We start from the raw sequence: 19,310 nt of genomic DNA, 5'->3' as shown, positions 1-19,310 counted from the left end.
AATTTTTTTCCTCCCTTTTATTCAAGTATTATTTCTCTTTTGCACATCTCTTAACCATGTTTAGTATTGCTTTATTAATCGCTTTATTTATCGTTATGCATAGCTAATTCTTTATTGCTAGGATTAAGGGAGCCATGAGAGTAAAAAATGATGCTTTAATTGGTTTAGGAGGTTTACATGTGAGAATTGTTTTATAGCAATATAACTGTAATTATTAGGTTGAATGCATGCAACTGAAATAATTAAACTGGTTAAATTCAGACCTAGATCGGAAGATTGGAATGAACAGACCTGTTATTGACAATAGACTACTCTAATGAGGTCGGAAGCTAAGTTAGTAGTATTTTAGGGCGGATAGCAGACCGGAAGGACCTTTCCTTTACCCTTCTCACATCAGACCCACTGACCTACCTTTAGCTGATTTGTGTAATATCATGGTGAACCGACATCCTGGCATCTCTCTTTCTATTTTCTCTCAATCCTTTTCACTCTTGCCTTTTTAATTGTTTTTACTTTTATTGCTCTTTATTTTAGTCAAAACAACTCAAACCCCCATTTTGTGACCATAGACAAACTGAATAACGAGTAGATAATGACTGCCTTCCTGTGGATACGATACTCGACTTGCCTCTGCTGCATTAGTTAGAGCCGGTTGGTTTTATTTTCGATGGGCTTGCGACAGCCTCATCAAATTTTGGCGCCATTGTCGGGGAGGCGACGTTATCTGTTTGCTTTATTTCGGTCTGTCTTTAGCCTCAAGGAAATTATTCCTTGAGGCAGTTCTTACCTTTTTCCTTTAGTGTTGTTTTGATAGGTCCTACAGGCCCTACCTAAACAGGATTCTAGGCAAAAGATCATCAAAGTGAAGGCTTGAGTACCTTTGATTCTTCTACCAAGATATCTAATGTCTCCAGAATTATAGCACAATTTGAAGCTCAGGCTGCAAGGTTTGACAAGCTGGAGAGTAGACAATATTGGGGTGGTCCACCGCAGTTCCATACTATGGCGCAACAGGTGGTCTACTGTGAGAGATGTGGTGCTGCGAGGCACAATGCTGTTATTTGTTTGGCGGAGAACGATGAAGTCTATGTGTTTAAGCAGCGTAGACAAGCTAGTCATTCCTTTGCATATGTGCCACCACATCTGCTTCAGCAACGAGGCTATCAAAAGCCTCCATTTATTTGGCCACCGCAACAACAAACCCCTCCTCCTGCTAAAAAGAATGAAGAGATTGCTGAATTGAAGTCTTTGGTGAAGACACTTGGACTTCTAGTGCAAGAATCTCATAAATCTAGAGAAGCTTTTTTCAAGAGATTTGAGTCCCAAATAGCTCAATTATCTGCCGAGTTGGATTTTAGGCACTCAGAGACGGTATATGGTATATGTACCGAACGCGGTCTTTCCTATAAAGGACCTGAGTTGCCTATTGACGATGATGATATGTATGACTCGGAATTCAAAGATTTAGCTGAAAATGAAGCATCATACGAAGACTTCTGCACTGTACAACAACAAAAATTCGATCGAACGCCTTATATGAGGAAGTGTTTGATCGAACAGCTTATAACACTCGATCGAACAATTTATACGAGGAAGACCTCGATCGAACACCCTATACTGTTCGATCAAGCACTGCTGAGGAAGAAGACCTTGATCGAACGGTAAGCATTGTTCGATCTAGTAGTTTTGGTGAGTAAATCCTTTGATCGAGCACTACTCATTCTCGATCGAGTGATTTGGTTATGAACAGTATTGACACGTCATTTATGACTATTCCGGATGACGATAAGAAGGTAATTGAAGACCAATGCTACAAATTGGAGGTAATGCTACTCCTTCTATTGAACCCGATGCGATTCCTTCTATTCCTTCCATTAAATCATATATTGTTGTTTATTTAACGCCTCTGCCCCAGTTTGGGAGCAAGTTGGAGGAAAATTGTCTTGTTTCTTCTTATAGTGCTCTTGACAGGTTAGAAGACCCGGGAGGAGGATTTGAAGATTCCATCCCACATAAGAAGAGGGCGTGGGATAAGGCCAAGAAAGGTGGTGGCGTGGTTGATGCTGTAAAGAGTCGTTGTTCTTCCAATGTTGTGCTGTGGAGACCTAAAGTCAAAATCATGGATGCTGAAGGGAGTGCATTTAGTCAGAAGCCTTATTGTGGGCCATTGATTGGCGTCAGTGGATGAAGAAAAGAAAGTCGAGCTGGGACCTGTCTGAAACTTGCGCTGACCGGGAGGCAACCCGGAGATTTAATTTTTTCAGTTGATTTTTAAACATTTCAGTTTTTGTTGTGTGTGTAATAATTGGTTTTCAGACGATACACAAGAACGTTAAGCTTGTTTTGTTAGTCCCGTGGGTCGTTCATTGTGTATTTGCAGGTACCTCACGAGGATCCCTCGATCAAGTTATTTTTGTTCTCGATCGAGCAACTTCTGCAGCCATTTGACTCGATCGAGTACTTTTGTACCTCGATCGAGTACCATCGATTTCAGTTGCTTTGATTCGCTTCTAGTGATGTTGTTATGAAGCTATTAGCGACCTCCCATGTTGCTGGCTGGTTTGGGGAGGTCCCTACTTCGCGTGTTCTTATAAGTTTTCCGAGCTTCATTCTTCCTTTCAGTTTGCATTTCCTTTCCCTATTTTGGGTACAATTGGGGCATTGTACAGTTTGGTTTGGGGAGGGTATATGCATCCATATTTGTGTCTGCATTTTGTCTTTATTACATTTCTGTTATCACGTTTAATTTTTGTATGCATTGTCTTTTATTTTCAAAAGTTGAAAAAATCAAAAAATCAAAAAATCGAAAAATTTCAAAAATTCGCGTTTATTTTAGCATTTAGGTTGAGTCCGAATAACGGTGTATTTCGATGATGAAATTGCACTACTTTTAATCACTTTGCTTAAGCTCTGCATAAACTAACATTTTTTAGCATTGTCTTATCGCATAATCTACGAGTTTATGTTGAAATATAGCTGAACGAATAGACTTGACCAGAGATTTTGGCAACCCACTCATAATTTCTAGGTTTTAGAGCCTTAAAACTGGTGTCATTCATGACCAGTTCATGTAGGATTGTGAGTAGTTACTCCTTGCATAGCATGTATCATTAATTTGCACAAGTATGAAATTCAATTGCTTTTTGCCTGCATACATTCAGGTTAGTGGTTGGTGTCACATGCGGGGAGGTGCTTATTTTCCCCTTTCTTCAATTTCTACCCATTAAACTCCACATTTAGCCAAATTTGCCTTTTGACCCTTAACTACATTCCAAATTTAGCCTGCCTTGTCAAGCTAGTTTAGATTGTTTTTGCGATATATTGTCTATTGAGCCGAATTTGGTTTGTATTGAAAGTCGGGAGTCGGTAATATGAGAAGGATGATGGAATGAAAAAAAAGAATGAAAAAGAAAAAAAAAAAAAGAAGAAAAAATCAGGAAAAAAACCGAGAAAAAGAAAAGGGAAAAAAAAAGATGAAAAAATTTGATTGTTAACGGTTTTTGCTCCTATATTCTTATTCTATATCTTATGAGGAGTTGATTTTATTCAGTTTGGTGAGTTTGTATGCCGAATTAAGGGCATTGTGCTTATTTTTGATGGATTAGAAGTGGATATGCTTTAATTTGGGTCTGTTGAGGATGCTAGCTTGGCTATTACCCTCACATTCCCAAAATTGTTTTGCCTTTCTTACCCATTACCTCACTTTACCATATTTTTGTAAGCCCTCGGCTGTGACGGGACCTTGTTTGGTTGGAATGTATGTGTACGGTAGCTAGAACTGTCTATCATATTAGTTGCATGCATGTTTATGTTGGCCGTAGTCTAGGTGATCACCTATATTTCTTTCTCTCTTACATTTATATGCTTACCCTTTGCTTCATGAGGGAAGAGTGGCCCGTGAGAGTCCATTATCTATGGTCTTGCAAGGTTGACGGTTCAGCTTTATTATAAACATCTTATAAATCGTTTGCATTGGACTGTTTTTGCTATAAGTGTTAGTTTGCTTGCATTAAATCGATTTAGGTAGACGATTTGTAGATAGCTCTGAGTTTCATTCCGTTCCATTTGTTAGTTGCATTTATAGTTTGATTGGGGACAAGCAAAGGTTTGTTTTGTGGAGATTTGATGCCTGCATTTTATATAGCCTTTTGTAGTCTTATTTGCACGCAATTCTATGTAATTCCCGTAGTTTTAAGCTACGAAATGCCCCGAATAGTCTACTTTGGTTCGTTTGGCTTTAATTGCAGGAATGGACCTGAAAGAAGCAGAATTGAGCTTTCTATTGTCCCTTTAGCCTGCATTCGGGAGATGGAAGGAATTGGAGCGAGAATAATATCGCCTTAGGAAGTGTGAAGTCATCTTGGAAGCAATTCAACGTCCAAATGAGCTGGTGCAGTGGTAGTTGATCGATCGAGAGCTTTTGCTGATCATGTCGCTCGATCGAAGCCTTTTAGGTGGTGAACAGTCCTCGATCGAACACCTGCTTTGTTCGATCGAGAGGTGCTCAAATGGTGTACCTCGATCGAGTAGTGATGTACTCGATCGAGAGGTTTTTCTGGAGGATTGACTCGATCGAGTGATTCCAATATGCTCGATCGAGCACTTTGCTATTGAACGTAAATTTTAATATCTTTAATTATCGTGCTTAGGTTAAATAAATATCTCTCCTATAAATAGGAGAGACTTAATTAGGTTAAAGATGTTATTCTTCATACTGTATTATTCAGTGTTGACTCTTGTTGGACGTCTATTTTCCGGATCTCAACTTTTGTAATTTCCTTCCTCCCTTTTATTCAAGTATTATTTCTCTTTTGCACATCTCTTTACCATGTTTAGTATTGCTTTATTAATCACATTATTTATCGTTATGCATAGCTAATTCTTTATTGCTTAGGAGGTTGTTGGGCCCGGAATTATCCTGCCTGACCTGACAAAGACCAGGTAACATTTAAAGCCAAGACTTGAGCAGGAAGTACTTCAAGTCAGGCACTGAGAGTATATAGACAGGCACCAAGCAGGAGAGAAGCACAGGACAGTCAACTACCAGGCCTGGCGTGAAAGAAAACCATGTCAGGCATAAGGATAACACCATCAAAGCTAGACAAGTGACAGGGAAGGCACGATCAGGCCATATAAGTAAAGCCCTTATAAATAATGAAGACTTATTCAAAAAGAGATAATGGAAGAAAAGGTTAAGAGCAACGACTTAAATGCTAAAGAGGTCATTCAACTATTTTCGGGTAAATAGGGCACGAGTCCTATTTACCAGGAAACCCAAAACAAGCTTGGAAAAACCGCTCCTAAGGCTATTATAAATACAAGAGAAGACAAAAACAAGAGGGACACACTGGCATACTCGTACTATCACTCTCATTCTTGTATTCAAAACATAATTTTGCAATATCCTTAGCCTGTCACACCTGATATACAAATACTCTGTCAGGCTACTCAACATCATAGTAATAATCTCTCCTGGCTTGGTGCCCGGGGTTTTTCCCCTTATTCCCAAGGGTTCTCCACTTATAAAATCTTTGTGTCTTTACTTTTTACTTATTTATTTACTTAGCAATATTAGTCAGACAAACTACTTGAGTTAGATCACCCCTTGTTAATTCCCCCGGCAGGACGTTTTTGTTAAGTAAAATCCCTGCCAAAACAATTTGCGCCCACCGTGGGGCATCTAGCTCAAAAATAATCAAAACCCAAAAACCAAATAACACAAAAACTTGATAAATGACAGGAGATAGCATTGAACAACAACTGGCTGATGCCCAACAACAATTGTTGGAAATGGAACAGCTGAAACAGTAAATGGCCCAGGCTGAAGCTGAAGTTGCAAAATTAAAGGAATCAGAATCCAGCATGAAACTAAGGCTAGGAGAGAAAACTTCAGGATCAAAGTTGAAAGTCCAACCTGGCACACCATTCTCCTTAATCAGCAGGAACATTGATTTCTCAAACTTTGGCACTCCTACTCCACCAAAGTCCAAAGCAGGAGAAGAGACAGACTCAGAGGAAATCGAAAATGAAGAAACCCCACCAGATCAAACCAATACAACAATCATGATGGCTATGCTCCAGGAAATCCAAAAACTCCATGAAAGATTTGAAAAGATCCATGGAGTCCCTACCCTAATTGAGGAAGTAAATCCAGAAAGTTATGCTGATTCACCCTTTGTGGATGAAATAGCAAGAATAGACCTACCGAATAAATTTGTTGTTCCCTCAATGAGAATCTATGATGGGACCACAGATCCACAAAATCATGTAGCTTATTACAAGCAAAGGATGTTGGCAACATCTATTCCCAGTGAACTACGACAAGTCTGCATGTGCAAGGGATTTGGGACAACCTTGAATGGGCCTGCCCTGCAATGGTACATAAACCTGCCAAACAGAAGCGTCAAGTCCTTTGCCGACCTGGTCAACTCCCTCAACCATCAGTTTGCCAGAAGCATGGAACTTGAGAAGAGATCCAGTGACTTATATAGGATCAAGCAAAAGCCCGGTGAATCAATTAGATCCCACATGACAAGATTCAACAAGGAAAAGGTGTCAATCCCCAGATGTGTTGTTGGAATAGCCATGGAAGCTTTCAGGCAAGGGCTACCCCTAGATAGTGACTTCTATGATGCAATGACCATGAAGCCCTGTCATACCTTTGAAGATGTGTAGGCATTAGCCATAGGCTATATTCGGCTGGAAGAAGATAAAGGCTACAAGGCAGACAACACTGACAATAATTCAGGATATGACAAAGTCAACAGAAAAAGTTCCAACCACAGAGGGAGCAGTTCCAGGCCATCCCCTTACACAAGACCTGATAGATCAGAAGTCAACTACACACATAAACAACGAGGTAACTCCTATACTTATCCCCCTATCCAAGAATATAACTTCTATGTTGATATTGCACGACTAATCAAGAGACTTGACAATATGGGAGACATTGTCAAATGGCCAAAGAAGTCAGATAACTCCAACTCAAGGAAGGATACTACAAGATGGTGCGAATTCTACATGGATATAGGGCACAGAACAGAAGAATAAATGGGATTGCGCAGGAAAGTGGCCTACCTGCTAAAGAAGGGATATCTGAAAGACCTGATGCCAATAAAGAATAGGGAAGATGATGGAACAAGAAAGAACCCAGAAAGGAGACAAAGTGACCTGCCCCCAGCAACACCCATCTATGAGGTCAAATTCATCAATGGAGGATCTGAGATTTGTGGCCTGACCAGTTCAGCTGCAAAAAAATTGTCAAGGAGTCAAAAATGAAATCTCCTTTTAAACCTAGAAATTTGCCTCAAATTACTTTTGACGATACTAATATGCAGGGTATTCCTGATCTATACCATGATAGACTGGTTATCACCATGCAAATAGGAATTGAACGTGTCCTGAGAATCCTGGTGGATGGAGGCAGCTCAGTAAACCTAATCATGCTTGATGTCCTTAAAGCAATGAAGATTGATGAAAGACAAATCATAAAGAAGTTTAATGTCCTATTAGGATTCAGTGGAGAAATAAGGAATACACTGGGAGAAATACACCTGCCAACATATATGGAAGGAGTCTCCTCATACGAAAGATTTGGAGCCCTGGACTGCCTGTCCTCCTACAACGCTATCCTAGGTAGACCATGGATCCACAATGCGAGGACCATACCCTCCACCTACCACCAATGCATCAAGATACCAACAGAATGGGGAGTAGCAATCATAAAAGGTGAACAAAAATCTGCCCAGGAATGTTATACTGAGTCATTGAAACCCTCCAAGGCAGGTAAGTCTCTCGCCTAGCAATTACAGTACCCTATCAAGACAACTTATGTGGCAGAAATCAAAATGGAGACAGATTAAGTAATTTTAGACCCTGAGTATCCTAACAGGCATGTACTGGTAGGATCTGATGTCCCTGACAACATCAGACCATAATTAGTAAGCTTTCTTAAAAATAAATGTTCATGTTTTGCCTGGTCTCATTCTGATATGACTGGTATAGATGCAAATATCATTACACATAAACTAAATATTGACAAATCTTATAAGCCTGTGCAACTGAAAAGAAGAAAGTTTGCCTTTGAACGTAATGCTATTATTAATGGAGAAGTGGACAAACTACTGGATATGGGGATGTTAAGAGAAGTCACGTACCCTGACTGGCTAGCCAATGTGGTAGTAGTACAAAAAAAGAATGGTAAATGGAGAGTTTGTGTAGACTACACATACCTAAACAAGGCCTGCTCAAAAGACCCATTTCCACTCCCTCACATAGATGCAATGGTAGATGCTACAGTAGGACATGAACTCCTAACATTTATGGATGCCTCAAATGGATTCAACTAGATTAAGATGCACCCATCTGACCAGGAACACACCGCATTCATCATAGAAAGAGGCATATACTGCTACACAGCAATGCCCTTTGGCCTGAAGAATGCAGGGGCAACATACCAACGCCTGGTCAATATGATGTTCAAAGATAAAAAGGGGATACAATGGAAGTTTATATTGATGACACGGTGGTCAAATCAAAAAAGGCTGAAGACCATGTCAGGGATCTGGAAACAGCTTTCAAGATCCTGGAAAAGTTCAACATGAAGCTCAATCCTTCCAAATGCCATTTTGGAGTTTCTTCAGGCAAATTTCTGGGATACATGGTAACCAAAAGAGGAATAGAAGCCAACCCAGAACAAATACAAGCTATACTGGAACTAGAATCTCCCAAGTCAGTCAAAGACATTCAAAAGCTGACAGTACCAGTTGCAGCCCTGAACAGATTCATATCCAGATCATCAGAAAGATGCAGGTCTTTCTATGACCTCCTCAGGAAAAACAAATCGTTCAAATGGTTGCCTGAACATGAAGCAGCCTTCCAAGATCTTAAAGAATACTTGACTACACCTCCACTACTTGCCAAACCAGACAAAGGAGAACCCCTGACGCTCTACCTATCTCTGTCAGAGACAAAGAATCGGAGTCCTAACCAAGGAGATTAACGGCCAACAGCATCCAGTCTATTATGTAAGTAAGAGTCTCCTAGATGCTGAAACAAGGCTATTAGTTGTGAATTCAAAACTACAAACAATGAAGCTGAGTATGAATCCCTGATAGCTGGACTTAAGGTATGCATAGAACTTGGTGTAGCAAACCTCAAGGTAAAAACTGACTCTCTCTTAATTTCCAATCAATGCAAAGGAACATATACAATAAAGGATTCAAAAATGTCACAGGCTGGACCTTACATGCGTTGCCTGGAACCACACAAAGCTAAACAGGTTATAGAAGATATACATGATGGATACTGTGGAAATCACAAAGGTGGCAGAAACCTGGCCAGTAAAGTTCTCAGGACTGGTTACTTTTGGCCAACCCTGAGAGTTGACTGCATAGCATACAACTCTAAATGTGAAGCCTGTCAAATTCACTCCCCTTATATCCACCAACCATCAGAGCTACTACACTCTATCTCAGCCTCCTGTCCATTCATGAAATGGGGGATGGATATAGTAGGCAAGTTACCTCAAGCACCTGGACAGAAAGTTTTCATGCTGGTAATGACTGATTACTTTTCCAAATGGATAGAGGCAGATTCATACAAGCAAGTCAAAGAGAAGGATGTCATATCATTCATCAAACGAAATATCATATGTAGATATGGAATACCTTCAAAAATATTCTGTGACAATGGTACACAATTTGTGGGAAAGAGGACAGCAAATTTCTGTGCACAATGGAATATAAAACTGGTCACATCCACACCAGGCTACCCAAAAGCCAACGGTCAGGCAGAATCCAGTAACAAAGTAGTAATTAGCTGCCTGAAGAAAAAGTTAAAGAGGAGAAAAGGAAGATGGACTGAAGAACTCCCCTTAGTCCTATGGGTTGACAGAACTACACCTAAAACAGCCATAGGCCAGACCCCCTATTCCTTGGTCTATGGCTGTGAAGCAGTAATCCCAGCCATAAATTCATGTACCAACCACCAGAAGCAGCCTGAATACCATAGAGGAAAACAGACCACTATTGTAAGATAGCCTGATCCTAACTGAAGAACTAAGGGATGCAGCCAAGGTCAAGATAGCCTCCTACCAACAAACAGTAGCCAGAAGTTACAACAAGAATGTCAACATCAGGGTATTCAAGGAAGGAGACCTAGTCCTAAGAAAAGTCTTCACTAACACCAGAGAGAAAAATGCAGGCAAGCTAGCTCTCACATGGGAAGGACCATACCTAATTGATTCAATAGTAGGACAAGGAGCTTACAGGCTACAAACTTTGGACGGAGAAATGATCCCCAGATCCTGGAACATTTACCACTTAAAGTTATTTCACGTCTAAACCAGAAACAGGTAAAACTATCAACTCCTTATATGTTTAACTAGAATCTTATAGCAAATCCCCTACAAAATATGTCTTCCTGCTATCTGCCAATTTGCCTGAAAACATGCCTGTTGTTTTTAGCTCTGCCTAGTCTGCTTATTTAAATCCTATTATATTGAATCCTGAAAACTTATTTTACGCCTTCTTTTCATTAGTTACATACTGCACTTAGGCTTAAACAAATATTCAGGATTGAGGGCCACACCACCCAACCTGAAAAGCATTCCTGAAATGCTCTACAATAAATTTGGCACCTGGCTGCTCGACCTAAAAACTAAACTGAGCTTAGTACATAAAAACCAAGTATAATGGTGAAATAGACCTGACTACTTGTCCAAATAAGCCCTCCTGACAGGCTGAGGGCCATAAGCCCTCCTGACTTGCAACCACCCCCCTCTCAGAAAAGCCCTCCTGACAGGCAATAGAGCCATCATTTCCTAAAAACAGAATAAGGGCCATAAGCCCTCCTGACAGGCATTATTCTAAGAAAAAACGTCAAATGTATTATTTACAGGTACATGTCAAGCCATTCAAAGAAGTCAAGGGAAAAGAAGATGATATATTTATTCCAAAATGATGAAATTGCCCCGGGAAACATCCCTCCTAGGGTAAGACAAAACAAGCTTAAAAAAACCAAAAAAAAAAAAATTATTTATCCATGGAACATCCCCCCCCTGGATGGGCCAAACCAAACAAACCAAAACATGACAAAACAAAAAATAAATCAGCCTGCCTTGAAAGCTATAGCAGAACGGATCCCCTTATCAACATGCTCCTCTTCTTCTTCCTCTTCTCCTTCATCATCTCCCCCTTCCTCAGCATCGCCACTTTTCTCCTTGGATGGTGGAGAGTCTACTTCCTGAATTTCTACAGCACTGTCACTCCATGTGGCCTCACTACTCTTAAACTTCTCCCCTGTAATTTGGGAAACACCTGCCTTCACTAGGGGCAGACCAAAACTAGCTATCCTGGCAGAAGCCCTGGTGGCTGCACGACGAGGCTCTACATCAGCAATATAAATACATGTCCAAAACAAAAATCTTCAAAATAAAAATAAACAAAACTTACTCCCTGACGAGGAAGCCCTTAGAGCTTTAACACACTTCACCGGTTTATAAGTACTTAATTTAGCCTTCTGGAAACGAGGCATAGGTGCTTGCCCCCGACAGGCAGGCCATGTCCTCTCCTCCTCAGGCAATGCCACAAAAGCTGCAATCCGATCAGCCGACCCTTCAGCATCATGATTATTCACCGAATCATTTACTACAAAGACAAAAGCAAGTAAGTATACTTCCCAAAATATAGCATCTTCAATCAAAATACAATGCAAAAAAGAAATTACCTCCTTCAACAGCCGGATAATTAAGGTAATCCAGGTCAGGGGCAATAGAATCAGCCCTGATGAACATATAAGTCTGAGCCCATCCCTTATCATCCCCTGAATCAAAGTTAGTAATCAGGTGAGCCATCTTTCATCTGTCTCGAAGGTTGAACCGGCCAGTGGAATCTCTTCAAGTGGTAGACATTCTTGAAATCTTCTAGGATGATAACCAGGTTATGTTTGGAACATAACTGCTCAACTGAATGAATAATTTTCCAAACCGTTGGCATGAGTTGGAATGGAGGGACCCTAATAGCCCTGATCACTTCAGCCATAAAAGGATAAAGGGGAAGCTGACATCCACCTTTAAATGCCCATTCAAAAATACAGAACCAGCCTGGACTACCCCAATTAGTCCTGACTGGACCACTCTCAGGGATCCAAACCTCAGCTTTAGCAGGAATGAGACCCCTGCCTTTCAGATAATGCTCAAAGGTTGGTTTCAACTGATTAGCTTCGTGGAAAGAAGCAGCCAAAGCCTTAACAGGAGTATATTCAACCTCTTTATATGACATGGATAAAATTTCTGGGGGAGCAACCACCTCCACCACTTCATCCTCAGGGATGATATCTGGGACATCGACAATAGCAGGAACCTTCTCAACTTCAGTAGGAACCTTCTCAACCTCAGCTGAAGCCTTAGAAGTAGCCGTCTTTCTCCTACCTCCAGCTATATTTTATTTTTTGATGAAGATTGATTTTTTTTTTGTAGAAGAGAATTCTAGAAAGAGAAAGAAGAAATTAGAAGATTGAAATGTGGAAGCAAAATAAACAAAGCAAGGTATTTATAGCCGCAAAATTAAACGGGCAAGAAAACAAGTGGTTGAGCTTAATCATGACTCTCCTAGAGTTTTGTGAATCTACCCTATTTATAGCAATATTGCCGTTATAGAAGCTGAACCAAACACAACTCCTAATCCCTTAAAGATTCCTACACAATTTCTGTCTGGCCTAAATTTTTATCTCCTCATTCCTGGCCAGACCCGATAAAGGAATAAGCAGATATGGGGCAATTGTTGGGCCCAGAATTATCCTACCTGACCTGACAAAGACCAGGCAATGTTTAAAGCCAAGACTTGAGCAGGAAGTAATTCAAGTCAGGCACTGAGAGTATATAGACAGGCACCAAGCAGGAGAGAAGCACAGGACATGCAACTACCAGGCCTTGCTTGAAAGAAAATCATGTCAGGCATAAGGATAACACCATCAAAGCTGGATAGGTGAAAGGGAAGGCATGATCAGGCCATATAAGTAAAGCCCTTATAAATAAAGAAGACTTATTCAAAAGGAGATAATGAAAGAAAAGGTCAAAAGCAACGGCTGAAATGCTGAAGAGGTCAATCAACTGCTTCCGGGTAAATAGGGCACGAGACCTATTTACCGGGAAGCCCTAAACAAGCTTGGAAAAACCGCTCCTAAGGCTATTATAAATACAAGAGAAGACAAAAATAAGGGGGACACACTGGCATACTCGTAACTCTCATTCTTGTATTCAAAACATAATTTAGCAATATCCTTAGCCTGTCACGCCTGATATACAAATACTCTGTCAGGCTACTCAAAATCATAGTAATAATCTCTCTTGACTTGATGCCCGTGGTTTTTTCCCTTATTCCCAGGGTTTTTCCAAGTATAAAATCTTTGTGTCTTTACTTTTTACTTATTTATTTACTTAGCAATATTAGTCAGGCAAACTACTTGAGTTAGATCACCCCTTCTTAATTCCCCCGGGAGGACGTTTCTGTTCAGTAAAATCCATGGAAAACAGAGGTTTACATGTAAGAATTATTTTATAGCAATATAAATGTAATTATTAGGTTGAATGCATGCAACTGAAGTAATTAAACTGGTTAAATTCTGACCTAGATCGGAAGATTAGAATGAACAGACCTGTTATGAACAATAGACTACTCTAATGAGGGCGGAAGCTAAGTTAGTAGTATTTTAGGGCAGATAGTGGACCGGACCTTTCCTTTACCCTTCTCACATCAGACCGACTGACCTACCTTAAGCTGATTTGTGTAATGTCATGGTGAACCAACATCCTGGCATCTCTCTTTCCATTTTCTCTCAATCCTTTTCACTCTTGCCTTTTTAATTGTTTTTATTTTTATTGCTCTTTAGTTTAGTCAAAACAACTCAAACCCCCATTTTTTGACCATAGACAGACTGAATAACGAGTAGATAGTAACCGCCTCACTGTGGATACGATACCCGACTTGCCTCTACTGTATTAGTTAGAGCCGGTTGGTTTTATTTTTGATAGGGTTGCGACAGCCGTGTCACTCTTATAAGTAAGGGCAATAGAAATTAGGAAAGGCACGATGAAGGAAACAGAAACAGCAATAAGAATTACGAAAGCAAGAAAATATGATGAGCTTTATTGGAAAGAATTTGAACGCCTAGGAGAGAGAAACGATGATAGAGAGAGAAACGAACGCAATTAGGGTTCCTTGTGAGATTAGTAATGACTAGGTATCGCAAATCAATTCCTATCAATAAATCTTCTCTTCGTAAATCGTTAATTAATCAAAAACCAAAAAATATTACTTTTAATATTACGATTAATACCCAATATGAAACGAATTTAGAAACTATTAATGGAGTTCTAGTTACAGCAGATTTACCGGTGCCGAGTTAGATTAATGAGCATGAATGTGTGAATGCGAGTGGGGTGCAGCCATTTGATATGTAATCGGAGTTGGAAGTTATTGAGGAGGAAGATGATGATGAGTGGACAGAAGTTGGAAGCAAAGCCAGTTCCTCAGCCACTACTCCTGGTATGCTTTGATTAACAGCTGATGATGTACAATCTAAGTTAGACTATTGGTCAAACGCTATATACTGTTATATTTTGGGGGCTAATCCTCCATAGTTTGTAGTTGCTGGGTTTATCAAACGAATGTGGTCTGAGGAAACAATCGATAAGATTTCATTTAAGTCGAATGAGGTTTTCCTTGTTCGATTTAAAATAGCAGCAAGAAACAGTTAGTATTACAGGCTGGTCCATTATTTTTTGATAATAAACCCGTGATTGTTAGAGAATGGACATCTGATGCTAAATTGGAGAAAGAGGAAGTGAATATGTGCCTATGTGGATTCGATTTATGGCTCGAACCTTAAATTTTGGAGACCTGCTTTATTGAAAATAGCTGGGTTGGTTGGCCAACCAGTTAGGATTGATGCAGATACTCAGGGCATCAACAATAGAGGTTTGTCAACAAAGGTTTGTGTACTTTTTAGAGGTTTGTTGACAAACCTCTCTATTGTTGGAGATGGGGTTTGAGGTTCATCCATAGGAATGGTTACACATTTGTATACGGGTTTGTTGATTGACATGGCAAGTGGTCCCCTAAAAGTTAGTATATTTTTATTCTCCAACAACATATATTATATGAGGGGCAAAAAAATGGGTAATTTTATGTGGGTCCTGATATGAACCTTGAAAAGGTTTGTCTATTGTTGTATATGGGTTTGTTATTGAAGAGGTTTGTTAAATTGATGATGTGTCATGTGACAAACCTCTTTAGAGGTTCATCTATTGTGGATGCCCTCAGGACAAACAGGTTTTGGGGTTTGCTAGGGTCATGGTTAATGTTAAAATAGGACTGAATTTACCATATTCAATACGGTTTTTGGATGAGTTGGATATTACCCATCACCAGATTGTGCATTATGCATGGAAACCTATACGTTGTGGTGAGTGCAAGGGGATGATCCATGAGACTAAAAATTGTAGAAAAATTGAGATAAGGAAGGAGAAATTGATGGGGAAGCAAAACCAAATATGGAGACCAATTCAGAAACCTTCTACTAAGGTGAATGGAGGTGCTAGCTCTGGGTTTGTCCTGAATGCCCAAGAATTCCCAGTACTCACACCTGCTCATGTTTCTGGGACTGGTCCTCTTTTCACTCCAGCTGTAGTACAGTCACTTGGGATTAATGCTCCTTTGTTCACTCCAATGCCTGGTATTGGAACTAAGATGCATACCTCCTCAGTAAGGATTATTATACGAGTTAATAGGCAGGAAGGGGGTACTGGTGATGCAGAATGTAGGAAAACCTTCCTGGATTCTCTCAATACAGCAGTCCCAGGCAGTAGTGAGGGTAATAGTGGGCAGAGGACTATTTTGCTAACCAGTGATCATGGTTAGTATGGGATTTTGGAATGTTAGAGGGTGTAACAGCCCTAATAAACAGAGAGACATTAGATGTCTTCTGCATAATAATATTAATCTAGTTGGTTTAATTGAAACAAGAGTTAGATCTTGTTCTGTCAATAAAGTTCATCAAGGATTATGGAATCAGTTTTATTTAATTACCAATAATGAAGTATGTGGAGTAGGGATAATATGAGTTTTATGGGTGATTTGGTGTTTCAAGTGACTGTTTGGGGGTGTGAGGCACAGGTCATTCAGTGTAAGATTACCTATAGATCCTCTGGTATGAGTTGGTGGATGTCTTTTGTTTATGGGTTTAATATATTGGTTGACAGGGAGCCCCTCTGGGTATCTTTGGAAAATATGCATCATCAAGTTCATGGACCTTGGCTAGAGTGTGGAGATTTTAATAATGTGCTTGGGTTTGAGGAAAGAATAGGCTCTCTGGTGACTGAGGCTGAGATTAGGAGATTCACTACTTGTGTTGAGGAGTGTGAGATTGCTGATGTTCATGCACATGAGGCTTTGTATACTTGGACAAATAAAAAAGAGGAGGATGGTAGGAGAGTTTGTAGAATTGACATATCATTAGTGAATATGGAATGGCTATTGGCATTCCCTGAGATGACTGCCACTTTTCTACCTGAGGGGTTATTTGACCATAATCCCTGTATTATGGCATTATGGAGTACTCCTGAAAAGAAGAACAATAGTTTGAAATATTTTAACATGTGGGGGCAAGATGAGAAGTTCATAGGAATTGTGGAGGATGTGTGGAGACGGCAAATTGATGGGATTCCTATGTTCCAAATTGTTAGGAAGCTGAAGATGTTGAGAAAAGATCTCAAAGAACTTAATAAAGAGGCATTTTCTAATGTAGAAGCTGCTGCTAGACTGGCAAAAATTCAGTTGGAGTCTATCCAGTTACAGATGCAAGAGGATATGACTAATACTCATCTGTGGGAGCAGGAGAGTGGGGCAGCTAATACCTATAGACAACTTGATACTGCTAGGCCTGCCTTCCTGACTCAAAAGGCAAAGGTACAATGGGATGAAGAGGGAGATAATAATACTCACTACTTTCATTGTGCTATTAAGATTAGGACAATGAAGAATAAGGTGCTAGCTATTCAGGATGCTTTTGGTATAATCACACTAATGCTACTGAGATAGAAGATGCCTTTTTATCTTACTACAAGGATCTGTTAGGCACCATCAAATCTGTTAGTAGAGTTCACTACCCAACAGTCAGGTAGGGGAGACTTATAAATGAAGAGCACACACACAGACTGTTAGCAACTATTACAGATACTGAAATCAAGGAAGCCCTCTTCTCTATAACTGCAAATAAATCCCTAGGACCTGACGGCTATACTAGTCAGTTCTTCAGGGATGCATTTGAGGTAATAGGGTCTAATATTTGCAAAGCTGTGAAGGAGGTGTTTAAAACTGGCTAGATTCTGAAGAAGATCAACTCCACTGTCATTACTTTAGTACCTAAGAAAAGCAGACCTATCAGTGTGGGTGATTTTAGGCCTATAGCTTGTTGTAATGTACTTTACAAGTGCATTACTAAGCTCATTTGCAATAGAATGGCTGGTGTGCTTCCTGATAATATTAGTGATAATCAAAGTGCATTCATTAAGAGGAGGGATATTGTTGATAATATACTCATTTGTCAGGACTTGGTGAGATTGTATACTAGGAGTGCCTGCTCACCTAAAAGTATGATGAAGGTTGATCTTAGGAAAGAATATGACAAAATCATAGGACTGATCATGGAGTGTCTTTCAACCCCTACCTTTACTTTATCCATTAATGGGAGCACCTTTTGATATTTTGACGGGAAAAGGAGGATTAGACAAAGAGATCCTATGTCACCATTGTTGTTTGATGTATGTATGGAGTATTTCACTCGAATTCTTAATGTGGTAACCCAGAGAAGTGATTTTAGGATTCACCCTTTATGTAGACCTCTAAAGCTCTGTCATCTATGCTTTGCTGATGATTTGATTCTATTCAGTAGAGGGGACACATGTTCTGTTACTATAATTCTTAGAGCCTTTGCCACTTTCTCTACAGCTTCTGGGTTTACAATGAATAATGACAAATCTGAGATTTATTGTAATGGTATGACAACTGATGTGGTACAGGCTATTGTTAGGATGTCTGGGTTTTTGATGGGGCATTTCCCATTTAGATACTTGGGGATCCCTATAAGCTATAAAAGGATCTCAATTGGAGACTTTTCTAAGCTTGTGGAAAAAAATGGTGGCTACTATTAAAGGGTGGGGTACTAGGAAGCTGAGTTATGCTGGAAGGTTGGTGTTAGTAAAATCAGTTTTGTCTCAGTTGCACTCTTACTGGGCTAGGATTTTTGTGATTCCTAAGGGACTGATACAGAGAATTATGAATATCTGTTGGAACTATCTGTGGGTGGGAGGAGATGGATATCACAAAGATCCTCCAGTTTCATGGGAGAGTATTTCTATGGATAAGAAAGCTAGTGGTTTGGGAGTAGTTAACAGTCAGGTATAGAACATGGCATTAATAGGAAAATATACCTGGTGGGTGGCTTGCAAGGCTGATCATTTGTGGATCCGTTGGATCCACCACATTTATATCAAGTTGAGGGACTGGTTTGGCTATCATCCTAGAACAAGTTCCAATTGGACACGGAGACAGATTTTCAAAGTTAAAGACAGAATGAAAGAGGGATATGTGAATGGAGTCTGGAGCACTAATAATGGCATCTATACTACTGTTGCAGGCTACAATTGGTTGAGAGGGGAGGAGGATACAGTGAGTTGGAATGATGTAATTTGGAACAAGATTGCCTTACCTAAGCATAATCTCATTGCTTGGCTTTATGCTAGGGGGAGATTATTGACTAAGGACAGACTAAAGAAATTTGGAGTTCTTCATGATGGGAAATGTGGCCTGTGTGGTGGGGCTGATGAAATAAGGGAGCATCTTTTCTTTGCATGTCCTTTCAGTTATAGATGTCTCCAATTACTAGGGAGTTGGCTTTACATGAATATTCCAGCTCAGGATACAATTGAAATGTGCAGGAAACTAAGAATCAGATCGTTGATGCAGAAGCATGTGATTATAGCAGCCATTCTGGCGTTATTGTACCAGATCTGGTGTTGCCGGAATAAGTGCAAGGTGGATATGATGGTTAGTCAATCTCAGGTAGTTGTTGCCTTGGTTCAGCAGTACATTAGAAATGCAGGAAGTATGAAGCTCTAGACTACTAAACATCGTGTGAATGAGGCTGGAGTGCAAGTATAGGCATCAATCTCAACACTTCAGTTTAATTTTACATGTATGTGTAATATGTCTGTATGTTACTCTATTTGAATATGGTGTCGTAAAATTGTG

At 39.9% G+C, this 19,310-nt stretch overlaps 1 protein-coding gene across 1 annotated transcript; it reads left to right on the top strand.

The window, feature by feature from the left end:
- Nucleotides 1-16,100: 16,100 nt before the first annotated feature.
- Nucleotides 16,101-18,464, top strand: LOC141631951 (uncharacterized). The gene is made up of 5 exons (XM_074444551.1): nucleotides 16,101-17,070; nucleotides 17,235-17,329; nucleotides 17,384-17,622; nucleotides 17,950-18,099; nucleotides 18,182-18,464. The coding sequence occupies exons 1-5, from the start codon at nucleotides 16,101-16,103 to the stop codon at nucleotides 18,462-18,464; spliced, it is 1,737 nt and encodes a 578-aa protein (XP_074300652.1).
- Nucleotides 18,465-19,310: the final 846 nt, after the last annotated feature.

The sequence above is a fragment of the Silene latifolia genome, chromosome Y (assembly GCF_048544455.1).
Source record: "Silene latifolia isolate original U9 population chromosome Y, ASM4854445v1, whole genome shotgun sequence".
Lineage (NCBI taxonomy): Eukaryota > Viridiplantae > Streptophyta > Magnoliopsida > Caryophyllales > Caryophyllaceae > Silene > Silene latifolia.
The sequence above is the reverse complement of the archived record's forward strand: the minus strand, read 5'-3'. Positions and strand labels throughout refer to the sequence as shown.

Bases quoted from the DNA above. Each gene is read 5' to 3' on its own strand.
- LOC141631951 (XM_074444551.1), top strand. From the start codon at position 16,101: ATGTGGAGTAGGGATAATATGAGTTTTATGGGTGATTTGGTGTTTCAA. The intron at 17,330-17,383 runs GTAATAGGGTCT...AAAACTGGCTAG, and splicing joins TCTTCAGGGATGCATTTGAG to ATTCTGAAGAAGATCAACTC. The intron at 17,623-17,949 runs GTATACTAGGAG...GATTCTATTCAG, and splicing joins TGTCAGGACTTGGTGAGATT to TAGAGGGGACACATGTTCTG.